The sequence below is a fragment of the Tachysurus vachellii genome, chromosome 22 (genome assembly GCF_030014155.1).
Source record: "Tachysurus vachellii isolate PV-2020 chromosome 22, HZAU_Pvac_v1, whole genome shotgun sequence".
Classification (NCBI taxonomy): Eukaryota; Metazoa; Chordata; class Actinopteri; order Siluriformes; family Bagridae; genus Tachysurus; species Tachysurus vachellii.
Window position 1 is genome coordinate 12,271,066 of NC_083481.1, and position 14,270 is coordinate 12,285,335.

At 36.3% G+C, this 14,270-nt stretch overlaps 1 protein-coding gene across 1 annotated transcript; it reads left to right on the top strand.

Moving 5' to 3' along the window:
- Positions 1-2,319: 2,319 nt before the first annotated feature.
- On the top strand, positions 2,320-13,593 carry optc (opticin). Its single transcript, XM_060858220.1, has 7 exons — positions 2,320-2,382; positions 3,398-3,553; positions 4,166-4,337; positions 4,462-4,620; positions 4,872-5,074; positions 11,137-11,232; positions 12,857-13,593. The coding sequence occupies exons 2-7, from the start codon at positions 3,398-3,400 to the stop codon at positions 13,025-13,027; spliced, it is 957 nt and encodes a 318-aa protein (XP_060714203.1). The 5' UTR covers positions 2,320-2,382; the 3' UTR covers positions 13,028-13,593.
- The last annotated feature ends 677 nt before the right edge of the window (positions 13,594-14,270 follow it).

The window sequence follows — 14,270 nt, forward strand, 5'->3', positions numbered from 1 at the left end:
CATTCTCTTTTACTACTGTATGTTTTTATACAATATTTGTCATTTATATATACAGGTACTGTACATTTTTCATATTCAAAACACATAAACAAAACAACTGGAGTGGAATTTTGCGAGCTGGAACGGATTAATGGGATTTCAATTCATTTAAACGGGGAAAATTGTTTTGAGATACGAGCAATTTGAGATACGAGCAAAGTCACGGAACGAATTAAACTCGTATCTCGAGGCATCACTGTACTTAATTTATGAACGATAAATCTTATGAAATTATGCCATGTTTTTGAGTAAAATAAGAAATTATTAAATATTATTTTGGATAACCACTGACTAAATGTCAAACATTACTCAGCATATCTCCAGCTGACTGATGCAACTAAATTCATAATTAAGAGAGAGGAAACAAATATGATTTGCAAAACACACATTTTATTTTTGAACTTCTTTATAAAAATATGAACCTGTGTGTGTGTTTGTGTGTGTGTGCTTCTGTGTGTGAGTGTGTGTGTGCGCGCGTGCGCACGCCTGAAATGTTTACAAATATGTAGCCTTTGTTTGGTCCGGAGGCCAACTGAAATGCAATGCCCAATGCTTTGAACAGTGTTTGACTGTGTATGTGTGTGTATGTGTGTGTGTGTGTGTGTGAAATGCTTACAAATGTGTAGCTTTTGTTTTGACTGGAGGCCAACTGAAATGCAATGCCCAATGCTTTGAACTGTGGTTGACTGTGTGTGTGTGTGTGTGTGTGTGTGTGTGTGTGTGTGTGTGTGAGTGTGTGTGTGTGTGTGTGTGTGTGTGTGTAGTATAATTTCGGTAGATCATATTTTGCCCTCTGTTAGGCAAAGGCATATCAAAAGTGTGAAATATTTACAAATGTGTTGCTTTTTTTTTTCTGGAGGCCTAATGAAATGCAATGCCCAATTTGTGTATATGTTTGTGTGTTTGTGCATGTGTGTGTGTGTGTGTGTGTGTGGTGTGTGAGTGTGTGTTTTGGGTGTGTGTGTTAGTGGACATTTTATGTGTGCATTTTTGTGTCTGTATGTACAGTATGTTCAGTGCACTCAAAAAGGCAAAATTGCGACCTATTGCCCCACTAAATGTGGCCGGCCCTGGATGACTTGAGGAGGAAAGTATTTATTTTACGAACACATAAGTTCAACAAAAATAGACAAAATTACTTTTACTTGCGAAGTTCATAATTTGGAACAATCCTGGTAAATTTCAGGCAAATATGTGGACGGAAACCCAAGTTATGACACATTAAACTTTCCAGATGAGTCAAATAGACTCCAGGTCTGCAGAAGGGTTAAAATGGTAGATTTCTATACTTCCACTTTTGCCTTTGAGAGGTTGTTGCTGGCGTTACTGAGTGCTGTTTTAGGATTGTTAGTACAGGTGGTTTCTTTCTTTTGAAGTAAGTTCTATCAAACTCCTTACCAACTCACAGATTTAGCACTCAGTAGATCACTACAGACATGATTAGCAGGATTGATCACTTCAATATATCCCTTTAATATATCAAAATCTGTCAAGTGGGCTGAATTTACAGACTAAATAACATTGAAATTATAAATGTAACTGAGGCAGCTTGTATTTCTGCCTTTTATTAGAGCACATCTAAAAGTTTTAAAGACAGAGAAATGAAGCCAGAGTTTCTCACTGTTAACGTTTCCCTCAGTTTCTGACTCTGACTCTGCATTCAGCTGTACAAAACATTTAGCTATGGAATGTGTGATGTCCTAAACACACAGATTAATGAGGACAGCTGAAGAGGAGAGAAAAAAGGAGGAGTGAGGTGGAAGGGAGAGAGCTTCTCACTGACTTACTCTGTGTGCGTGTGTGTGTGTGTGTGTGGTGCTAGGTCAGGTCAGAAAAAGTCTGTATATCACACAGGGATGTGAGATGCCAGTAATATGTTCAAATATACCAAAAAGTAAATTAAAAACAAAAGTAAAATAAAGCAATACATTCATTTTAAACTTGTATACAGAGGTAATGAAATATTTAGACATGTGTAGACATTCATGAGAAATCTGCATGTGATTATCCACAAAGAATCTCTGATAACGACCCAAAACTAAATATTTTCTTTTTCAAAACCCAGAGTACAAAAAGACAACAGTTAATTAAAAAAAAACAAAAACAGACAGGTTCAGTAGCGGAAGACAAATGACATAAAAGGCTGTAGAATTAGTGACAGCTGAACAAACAAACACTTAAAGGAACCTGGCCTTTCCCCTCTTCACCCATCAGCCCTTCTCTATTTGGCTCCAGTAGCCCTGGGCCTGACTGGGAGACATTCTGCTGACCACCAGTCCACAGACACCAGCACTTGTTCTAACCATCTATACACATCAAATATCAAGACTGCATGCTCAAAAGGTATGGTGTACATTTTGTCTTTTTCTTTTACTGAAGTCTATCGTGTAATCAGATTTGCTCCGATTGTTGCTGCTGCTGCTGGTGGATTACTTTCCTTACAAAGTTTGTGTAAAGCTCCAATCTGAGCTTTGAATTTTAAATACTGTTATCATAAGGGGAAAAAAAGGCTGAATATATTGCATGGATTTCCATATAACACCAAGCAACATCAAATTATGTGTCAAAGCTTGTTATTATCTGATGCTATTAAAGCTGTAGGATGTATTGCATTTTCTTGTAAACCTTGACATACTGAACATGTTTCTTTTTTGCTGCTTTTCATTTGCAAGTTTAGTATTTGCAAAGCCATAGCAGACAGCTTTAGGGGTATAATATAAAAACCTGAGTTATTTTATGGCTATAAAGCCATTTACTAAAACGACACAATGCACGGATGTGAACTGGATATTGTAAACTTGTCATTGCTATTTCTGCATTCTTTACAAAGATGGCTTTAGACCTGAAGCAGATACTCAGGCCTGTTACTGAGCATACGTAATGAGCATAAGTATCTGCCAAGCTGCTAACCCGGGCCCCTGAGCAAGGCCCTTAACTCTCAGCTGGTCAGTTGTATAAAATAAGATGTACTGTATGTAAGTTTCTCTGGATAAGGGAATCTACCAAATCCTGTAAATGTAGTTGCAAATGTAATAATGTAGTTGGTTATATATATTGTTATAATATTGTCTAGGTATCAGCTAGTAGCCATGAAATCAGTAGTAGAAGGTTGATGATTAATGATAAAGATATCCAACAAATGAAAAGCCATTATAATTGCTTGTTTGTATAAACTCACACTTGCAAACTGATCATTTTTGGACATGTTCCTGGTAAGATGAGGAGTAAATTTAATGGTTGGATTTTTAATACTTAAATGACATAAAACCTGTCACAGTGACTTTGTATGAATGACAAGTACAGGTTTAGATACAGGCACTAGATGCAATTTGAAGGTTATTCTTTATCTTTCCCTCAGATGGCAGTGTATGTAGTGCTTGCCGTCGCCCTGCTTGGCTCGTGTTGGGCAGCTCCTCCAACTGATTCAGATCTGGTGAATTATGATGTTGATGCAGACACATGGGACCTGAACACATATGGAGAAACTTATGACTATGATGACTTGGAGGAAGATGCTGACAATGCAGGGATTTCGGTTAGTGTGTAAAACCATGGCTTGAAACTAAGCAATTCTTATGAAAGGATGCAGGACTCAAACAAGTAACAGTTTTGTTAATTGAATGATTTATTAAATTAGAGTCTGCTCAGGTCTAAATAACCTGTTTTATATGCATGCACTTAATATGGCAATTAGTCTTAACTTCTCTGCTGAATATATGGGTATTTTTTGACATTAGACATGAGGAAAATCTTGTACAAAGCAGTTAACACAACTAACTTTTAAACAGGTACCTAGAATATTATATATTCAAGATGTCGAAAATTTACATCAGTTGTCTAAAACCTACTGTTTATTTCCAATGTGAATTATATATTTTTTTTTATTTCTCAGGTACATTAACTGTAATCGATGGTCCCTGTCACATGATCTAGCACTGTGTAGTTGATAAACATGTAAACAAGTATGTTTTGGTGTCTGCGTCAATACATATTCTTAAAAATTTCTAATAACTAAGATGTTCTAATATAGTGTATTACATTTTTGCTAAATAAATTGCACTGTTGGAAACAGTGGGTCATCCATTGCTTAAGTATAACTGGAAAACAAGTGTTCATCTTCTTAAAGTTTGAGGTTGGAACCATGGCTTCTCCTGTAGCCATTACTCATCCACATCCTGCAGATAATCCTGAAAACAAAACTGAAGAAATAACACTGCTGCCACAGACCAGTACGCCCACAATACATCCTGCTCTGGACTTCCAGGGTCCTGGACTTTTTGGCCCTGACACTGGTCTGGGTGAGTGGAACATATTTCCGCCGGCATACAGAAACCTCCCTGAACAAACACTCTTGTCTTTTATTGTGACTCTTTCACCATCTAGTGATGAAAGCTGTTATTACAATGGCTTGTATCTCCACAGGAATGCCCACCTGCTTGCTGTGTGTGTGCCTCGGTGGTAGTGTGTATTGTGACGATGCTGATTTGATCAGGATCCCCCCTCCACCCAAAGACACTACACACTTCTATGCTCGCTTTAACAAGATTACTGCGGTCAAAGCAAAGGACTTTCTTAACCTGAGTAAGATGGTGCTATTGAGTATTTCTATGCAGCCAATAGTGTGCACTGTGCAATTTGACTAAATTCAGAAAACTCCCTATTTCTTAGAATGTACATATAGGTAACTACATATGTTAATAATAAATTGGAAGGAAGCTATTAAAGAAAAACAATGTCAGAAATTTAACCTTGCTATGACCTTGATTTAGTACTTATCAGTCTATAGGATTTTTATCCAAGAGCAATAATCTCCATTTTTCCACTGTTCTTAGAGCTTTTGAAACGAATTGACCTAACAGGGAATCAGATCTCCGAGCTGGATGAAGACACCTTCCGCACTCTCCCACAGCTCCAGGAACTATTTTTAGCTGACAACAGAATCCCGTCTCTGCCTGAGCTTCCAGCCACTATGAGGCACATCGATATACGAAATAACCATCTGACGAGTGCCGGCATGCACAGAGAAGGCTTTAAGGCAAGTAGTCAATGCTATAAAGGGTAACAGTCCATATAGGGACACAAAAGTATTCAGAGCACAAGAGCAGATGATGAGATTGTGTGGGAATTCAAAGCAAAATGCATTTAGTTTATAGAGTGTATTTTGGTTTTTTTAAGATATGTCCTAATATGTTTTTTAGAATCTTCTTAGTGAAATTGTATTTATGACCTCTTCAGCCACATTAATAGGAACAGGAGCAGTCATGCTCAATCATGCACTTTTCCAATCAGCCAATCATGTGTTTGCAGAACAATGCAGGTTTAAGAGCTTCATTTTAGTTTAAGATCAAATATTAAAATGCTGAAATATTGTGATCTCATTGACTTTGAATATGCTGTGGTTGGTGGTCTAATATGGGCTGGATCGAGCATTTAAGAAAGTACTTAACAGTCTATACAGTTTACACTGAACATCCTGTTTATGGCAGATCCAAGACTTGTTGATGAGAGAATGGCTTGTTGATCAGAAAACTCATTCAAGCTGACAGAAAAACCTGAGTAACTCAAATAAGTACTTTTTACATCCATAGTGAGCAGATAAACCTCACAGAACACACCACATGAATAAAACAAATCAGGCCATATGGTATTTTTTTTATCTGCAACTGTCCAGCACTATACCCTTAGATTGCTGTTTTAGTCTGAGAACATGGAAACTCTGTGATCTGAAGCTATTGTAGCTGTTTGATTCATTAAACTGTTATACGTCATCATTTGAGTGTGACACAAGTTCTCACACAGTACTGCCTCATGTACTGTAGGCAAACAATACCAAAGAAACAAAGCTAGAACATTCAGACTCATGGTGAATCACTGAATCAAGGTCTACTGTACCAGGGGCATAGATTACGTGGGGGACGCGGAGGACATGTTTTTATAAAAAGTAAATTTGTCCCCCTCACTTTTTTAGTGGAGAATTGTGTTCACCACATGTTGAGGTTTTAATGGAGCAATGTATATAAATGCAGAGTGATTTAAAATTCAAAGAGACAAGAAAGTTTAAGATAGTCTATACATGACTTTCACGGCAATCAGTCACTCACTTATCACGTCATCATCACGCGCCCCCAGTACTATAGCTCGACATGCACCCGCGGTCCAGCATTCAGTTACGATGAGCTCAAAGCGGCAAAAAACGCTTCACTCCTTTTTTATAAAAATGTCAAGCAGTGTAAGTTGGCATGTCGTATCTGAATTGTGTTGCACAATGTTTAGTAACTCTGCCTGTTGCTCTTGTTGAGTAATTAGCAAGTTTTAATTTAAAGGATTATAAGGAAAAATAGCTGCTTTGACAAACGTTATATAAACTCTTTTATAACGTCTTTTGTTTTAACAAGTGTGTTATCAAAACCCTTCAAATAAGAATAAAGATAATGTTGAACTGAGATTTTACAGCATGTTTAACTCTGCCAATTCTACATAATATCAAGTATGTGTCACTGTATGTACACGACAGAGACGAGGACGATGAATAGTGGCATTAAAGATGTCATTTTAATAATAAGGAGCAGGTAAATCACACATACATACAACGTAGTAAAGACGATAACCGACAATGAGTGAAGACAGTGGTGATGAGTATAAATAGAGTCCGGGTGAACAGACAGGTGAAGACGGGAAACAAACATGGTGGTTGACAGGGTGCAAAGGATGATGGGTAATGTATAAAATGTAAATAAGGTACAAAGATGTCCTTTTAAGGGTACTGTCCCGGTGGCAAGCTGTTCTATTTCTTTCTTTCTTTCTGTTTTATAATCATATATAATCATAACACATATAAAGCATGATTAAAAAAATCATGATTAAAAATAAAACCTGTCATTTACACAAGGGTTAACTGAAAAAAAACAGATAACACTAGACATTCCGTCCCCCCCACTTTTTAAATGATGGCTACGCCCCTGTACTGTACCAAGGGTGCATCAAGACAGAGGTGGTTTTTATAGTGGGCATGTTTGCTGTGGCCCAAACTTAAGTGTGTTTGGTCCCAGAGCCACCCCCGGGGCATATGCCAACTATATGGCCAAATGCCCTAAATTTAACATTAAAAAGGAACACTGTAATTTTTGTATGCAAGTATCACGACATTAAGCCATTACAGAGAAAGCATTCAGTAGGCTCATGAGAAAGATCCAAGGTGAGCTAGATGATGTAATAAAATCATAAAAAAGAATAATAATAATAATAATAATAATAATAATAATAATAATAATAATAATATCAGTGAAGCATAATTAAAGAGACTGTCACAATTCAAATAACAATTATTGTGGCATGCCCTGCATTTATAAAGCGGTTTAAACTATATGGATGAAGATCCTTTACTAACGTTACCTATAGCTATGTGAACTACGTTACTTTAGAACCCGAATAAGTCTGACTTAAAGGTAGGGTCTCCGATGTTTGAAAGACAATGTTGACATGAAATCACCAAAACAAACACGCCCCTAACCCAAATGGTTCCTACACCTGTATTGATAGCTCCGCCCACACATCCATACGTAACCCAGGCAACTAATGGAAAGAAATGTATCTTTATCATAGCTGAAGGGAAGAACAATACGATTGCAGATAAACAAACAAGCAAAAATGACACACAAACATAATCATGCAAAGGACGGCATATATTAGTTCTGTGAAACAAAGCAAAACCAACGTTACTCACCTATCGAGAAGGAAAAAAGCGCCTCGGCGTCTTAAGTAAAGTTGGCCGCATATTCAGATTGGAGTTTCCCGAGTCAATAACTCCTGAGCTAAACGCTGTTACTGAGTTATTGACTCAGGAAACTCCAATCTGTGAATATGCGGCCAACTTCTTGCTCCTTCAGTTCTCTCCAGCGCTGGAAAGCTGATCCTATATTAACACGGTCTTACTTCTTACCCCACGAAGAAAGGCTTACGATAAGTAAGCCTTTCTTCGCTTTCTTGCTTTGTTTTTATCCTCAATGTCAGTGTTAAAACCGCTTTCTGCTAATGTCACACATGCGCACTGAACACTCTCTCCGCCCATATTGACAAGACCCGCCCCTTCTGCTCATTGGCTACACGTTTGTTTTGATTTTTGTTTAGTTTGTCGGCCCAACGCAGTTTTCTGAAGCATTTCTCAAACATCGGAGACCCCACCTTTAAGTGAAATCACGTTTCATTAGCGTATATTCGTATATATAAACGTGAGCCATCATATTACATGCTGAACAAATGCTTATTTTATATAAACCTAACATTAAAATAAAATGAAATAAAAACGCAGAAAGGGAAGTATTTCTGTGTGTAGGCTGAAGTATTTCAGCCTACACTTTACACTAAACAGCCTACACTAAACACCTTACATTTCTTTTAATTTGCTGTTCCTGTGTGCAGAAACTGATTATTAATATTATTTGCTAGATTTATAATGAGTACTTATACTACTTCACTATGCTGTGAAAAAGTATTGATTTTTTTTTTTTTTTTGCATATTTGTCACACAAATGATTTTTTTAAAAAAGCTTAATATTACACAAAGTTAATCCAAGTTAATACAAATTGCAGTTTATAAATCATTTATTAAGGGGAAAACAGCTGATAAAACCTAAAAAAAAAATCTAAAAAAGTAAATGCCCCTAAACTAAAAAACTGCATTTTGTAGATGAAATTGATGAGTAAGGAAATGATTTTATGATCATATGCAATTTTAATAAATAAGGACCACTGAGATCTAATATTGTGGGTCCAGAACCCTGTGGCTTTCTATATAAAAAAACACATCTGAATACAAATACAAATACAGTGTAATTACATTAAAGTGCAGCACAGTATGATAAAAACACAGAGCAGTATGCACTAATTACTCCAAACAACAGGAGCAGCATCAGGATAAAAGAGACAGTATAATATTCAATACCGAGCAGGCCGCCTGCACAAATTACACATGATTTCAAATGATGGCATGTAGCAGCGTATGAGCATATAAAGCAAGAAGATAAATAAGCATTACTTGGAGAGACAATTCAGAAAGCATTTTTATTTTGCAACAGCAATGTGTTAGGAAAACTGCAGAATTGCACTGGATGCTGTGGTACCTTCGACTTTTGAGAGCATACAGGGTTAAAACTTTTGTAACTAGGGTTAAAAATCGTGAAGTTCCAACTGTGGCAGATGTAGCTCAGTGGTTAAACTTCTGAAGTATTAAAAGTATCTGGGTGTTTTGTGGTCTTACAACCTTTAGCCTTTGCTTGTTTAGTTCAAACTGGTGTGGTGCACAGCAGTTTGTTGAGAAGTAGTTAAGTTTAAGTCAACTATCATCAATTGTAGAGACTTCACACCGCCTTGAGTAAAAGTACTGGCATTGTAGTAATAAATGAGTAACAGGAAAAGTAATGATTAAGAAAATTAGTCTAGTAAGTGGAAAATTACTTTAGTAATTACTCTATGAATTAATTTTTAGCTATTTAAAATTAACCCAGCTAATAATAAAAATGTTTTCTTTTCCAGTCCAACATTGACAAAACCTTTAACCAGGTAATGGTGAAATGTTGCACTTAATTCCCTCACACTCTCTGTCAATTTTATTGTGTATTAAACCAGATTTAGATTGGCACACTGCCACCCAAGTGACCTTTTTTGCTGTCTAGTAAAAGTACAATATTTCAGCCAACTGACATTAAACCCAAGTAGATTTACCATATTTGTGTGTATTTTTGTATGAATGTGTTAACTAACCTAGTGTGCTATGCTGAAGTGAACACTACCTCAGTAATAAACAGTACTGTAAGTGACTTACGAGGGTGGAAGGGGTGACAGCGTCCAAACGTCCCAGTTCATCCAACACTCTATACTCATGAACCCTCCAGATCTCCTCATCTACCTATTCATAATTTGCTAGACTAAGCAAATGTGTCTCAGCCCTGAGACTGTGTCTGAGTCCTGAATACAAATTGCAAAGCTGTTCCGTAACTGTGTTTTTTGTAAGAAAAAGATCTGCTCCCTGTTGTAGCCTTTATTACTTGAGGTACTACCAAATAGCCTGCACCTTTTGATCGAAGTAGGCATAGTGGATCATAAAAAAACTAAAGATGGCTCAGGTACTGTGGTATGAAACCATTCAGTACTTTATAGGTCAGTAATAGTAGGAATGATGTGGTCATGTCTTCTGATTCTAGTTAGCACTCTAGCTGTACTAACTGGAGCTTGTTTATGTCCCTCATCGAACATGCAGACATTAAAGCATTTCAGTAATAAATAAGCATTACTATAGACTGTAAAGGTTTTTACGCATCTTAGGATGATACAAAGTTTTGATTCTGTAATAGTTTTTGATAACTGATTGGGATAACTTGGATTTACTTCACTATCCTTGCTAAGGAAATGCTGATAGCTCAGTGAATGGCTCATATTATTGAAGACTGTCATAATGGTGTTTCATGTTTATTTGATATAGAAGATACCTAAAAAAATTGACCTGGAATGCTTCCTTGTCTTCATGGTCTCAGACTGCTGACTAAGCATATAATGCTCGAAATGAAAACATTCAGCAGCAAACTATCTTTGTTGGGTCTTAAAATTGATTTTTTTTTGCACCTACTGTCTTTTAGTTTTAATGGTTAAATGCATTATTAACTTTGTACTCTGAAACAGTGATCAAAAATAAATATAGGGAAGTTGAATGTTTTACTTAAAAGCACAATGATTTAATTATACTCAAAAAAAAATAAATGATTACAGTGAATCGTGTAGTGAAGTACTGTAATGAGAGTACGGTCATTATCATTATGCATACTGCACAACAAATTAGGTAGTCAGCCCTCTTAGTGTCATGTTATGTACTTAAAAAGACAAACAGAAAAAAAGGAAAGAAAAAGGAAAAAAAAAATTAGGAAAGTGAACTCTCAGCTATGCCACTTTTAGGCTCTTTAACAATATTTGTAACCGTCACCTGATCTAGAGTTCCCATCTATGTGAATGTAGCATTTATCGTCAGAGGACAGCATAGTCCTCAATACTGCCACTATGGATTTCATCCTACACTTCCATTACCTCATTCTCTGAATTCCTCAACAGGAAATGAAAGATTTGCAGTTCCTGTACCTGTCAGACAACCGACTAGACTACATTCCTGTCCCGCTTCCTGAGAGCTTACGAGTGCTTCATCTGCAGGTCCCACACTTATACATTTGCCTTTTCCTCATAAAAGTGCTCATTTTCTGGAGGTCAATAGATAATAATTGAGACAAACAAGCGATGAAAGATGCTAAGCTACAAATAATGTAACAAGTGAGTCGAAGGCGTGCCGACTTTCTTAGTTTGGCCTTGAAATTCACATTGACCAAACCATTCACAAACCATGGCAAATTCTAAAACCGCTCCAATTAATCAACTACCTAGTAAAAATCATTATGGCTGTCTTAAAAGAATAAGGCTCAATGTAAGAGAGTACAGATTAACTTTGACAGCACCAACCAAATTCTGTGCTCATATGTTAAAAGCTAGGATTATGCAGCATAAGCTGCAGTGAGTGCTCCATTATAAAATGTACAAATAAATACATCATGCATCATTAGGCACCATTCTGACAGTCACACACAACTACATCGATTTTGGGATGTACAAATTGATCCTTATTGACTATTCAATGAGGCCTAAAAGCCTATTTTCAAATGTATTGGCAATGTCTGTGAAGGTCTATATATAGGTCTTGCACTACAGCATGAATAGAATAGATCTCATAAAAAACTATGAAAATCTGTTTAGCAGCTCTACAACTTTAGCAGCGAATGAAAATTGTAGACAGGTTTATAAACAGCAATATATACAGGAGATAGACAATATAGACATAGAAGGACATATATAAATGACAAGGTATGAATACATACAAAATATGGTAATGTAAATATATAAATAAACAGAGGTAGTGCAATTTGGTAGTGCGAGTGGAGTATTAATCCAGTAATACTGTAGTGTATAGAGTATGGGGGGTATGGAGCACCTAGTTAGGCTAGGAAGGTAGTTATTGCATAAGTCCTGGTCGGACATGTGATGCATTTAAGCTCGTTAAGTTTGTATTTTAAGATGAAGTTGTAGATGTTGATGTCATTGAGTATGGGCAGTGATGTACCCATGCTAAAGCTTGTAGAGCGCTGGGCCGCTGCATCTAGACGTGCCGACATCTGAATATGTATTCATATAGTCTCCTGTTGAGACCTTCATTGTATTTTTTTAAAAAGATATGTTGAACTACACTTAAATTTAGGAGAAATTTAGCTTTTTGCTGATGCAATCAACCGTTCTCATTGTAAAGTCAGTTATTAAGCATGGCAGTGACAGTAGCTTGGACGAGCACAATGCAGAGTCTACAATACAGTCAGTAGCCTAATAACATGAAATGGGGTGGAGCAATCAATTTTCTTTTCTTAGAAACATTTAAAATATATCACATTAATATCTATAATTTTGGTCCCAACATATGGTGCACTTATTAAAAAGCGTTCTGCCATTATGTACATGTGCAAAGTTAGCTGAAAAGCTTGGCTTTCCTTTTACTTTTACTCAGTGCAGTCACAATCATTTAATTTTGTTAACTGAACAGAATTAATAGGCCTTAAATCACAGATCAGGACCTTTTCAACATGATGGAGAGTAGAGGACAAGAAATTTCCTAACGGACTATTAAAACGTCAATTCGAACCTATGTTAAAAAAATAGATGCATTTTACTTAATAGATGCATTTTACTTAAATGCACTTACACCTAACTTATCACTGTCCTCTCGTATCCTATTCAGAACAACAACATCCAAAGCTTGAATGAAGACACGTTCTGCAACAGTCACGACCGAAGCTACATACGCAAGGCTCTGGAAGACATTAGATTGGACGGCAACCCGGTGGATGTGAACCAGTATGCTCAGGCTTATGTCTGCCTGCCAAGAGTGCCTGTGGGAAACTCTCACTAAGTGTTATTAGGGCATATGGCTACTCGACTGGTTCTGCTTCACTTGTAACAGGTGCTATGAGAGTCACTCTTTTAGATAATATGGCACATGTAAGTCTTGGCCCTAACTGACTAATCTTTATTTTAACTAACCACTCCAAATGCACAAAAAATGGATAGAAATTATATTTAGCTTATCTTCCTTTTTCTCATTTATAAAGAATTACCTAAGCTCCTTAAGTATCCTTTAGTAATCAACCATCTATTCAATAGCTTACCTGAACCCAATCTTATACTTCTGTATGCCATTTTTGGTCACTTAATATGTTTGAATTCCTTGAATTGCTGCTGAACACTTAATATTAGAACCTTGCATTTTTGTTTGAATGTGTAACAATTTAACCCCTAGGATAAGTGTGTTAATAAAACATCAGTTTCGCACTTAACATCAGAGGCTTAACCTACTAATGACCACATGGTGGCATTCAGTGTCTTTTTGGAAGCTATTCCTGATCTCCACACAATATATATCTTCCTGCATTGTTTTAGAAACGCAGACAACCTAACTGAGAGTTCTGTTCATTCTTCTGGACTATGTATCCTTGAATCATGTACAGTATATTAGAGACCAAGTTACAGGTTACGTCTATTTTTATAACAATTTGCTAATGTAGTGCAGGTGGTTGCAAGGGGTTACTTAGCAACTATCAAATATTTATAGTATGACAATCACACAGGCACATAATTTAAAGATGCATGTGAGCCATTTACATATTTAGACATTTGTCTAGTATTTATCTCCATCTGTACAGTATATGACTGATCAGTTACAGAAGATTGTCCTTTTATATAACAGTATACAAACTGATATGTAGAATTATGCAATTCCTCACGAGCTCATCTGCAGTCCTCACTGTGTTTATGCTTATTTTATCTCAACCACAGTATGAAATGAACAGAGACTCTAAACCCAATGTAAGACTGATGTTAACATAAAGAACTACCACATGTTAGCAAATAATGTTAAGAGATCGATTCAACTCTGAGCTCCATTGCTAACAAATATATTCTCTTTATTCCAATTCAATTTTCAAATCAAAATTCAGATTCAAAATTCCAAATTTTATTTGTCACATACCTAGTACTACATAGTGAAATGCTTTTAACTGTCTATGTCATTAAAAAGTAGAATAGAAATATTGCAATCAAATTAGAAATAGAACTGCCTGTAGAAGTAAAGTGAAAAATATATGGAAAATATATAA

Bases quoted from the DNA above. Each gene is read 5' to 3' on its own strand.
- optc (XM_060858220.1), top strand. From the start codon at position 3,398: ATGGCAGTGTATGTAGTGCTTGCCGTCGCCCTGCTTGGCTCGTGTTGG. The intron at 5,075-11,136 runs GCAAGTAGTCAA...ATTCCTCAACAG, and splicing joins TGCACAGAGAAGGCTTTAAG to GAAATGAAAGATTTGCAGTT. The intron at 11,233-12,856 runs GTCCCACACTTA...TATCCTATTCAG, and splicing joins TACGAGTGCTTCATCTGCAG to AACAACAACATCCAAAGCTT.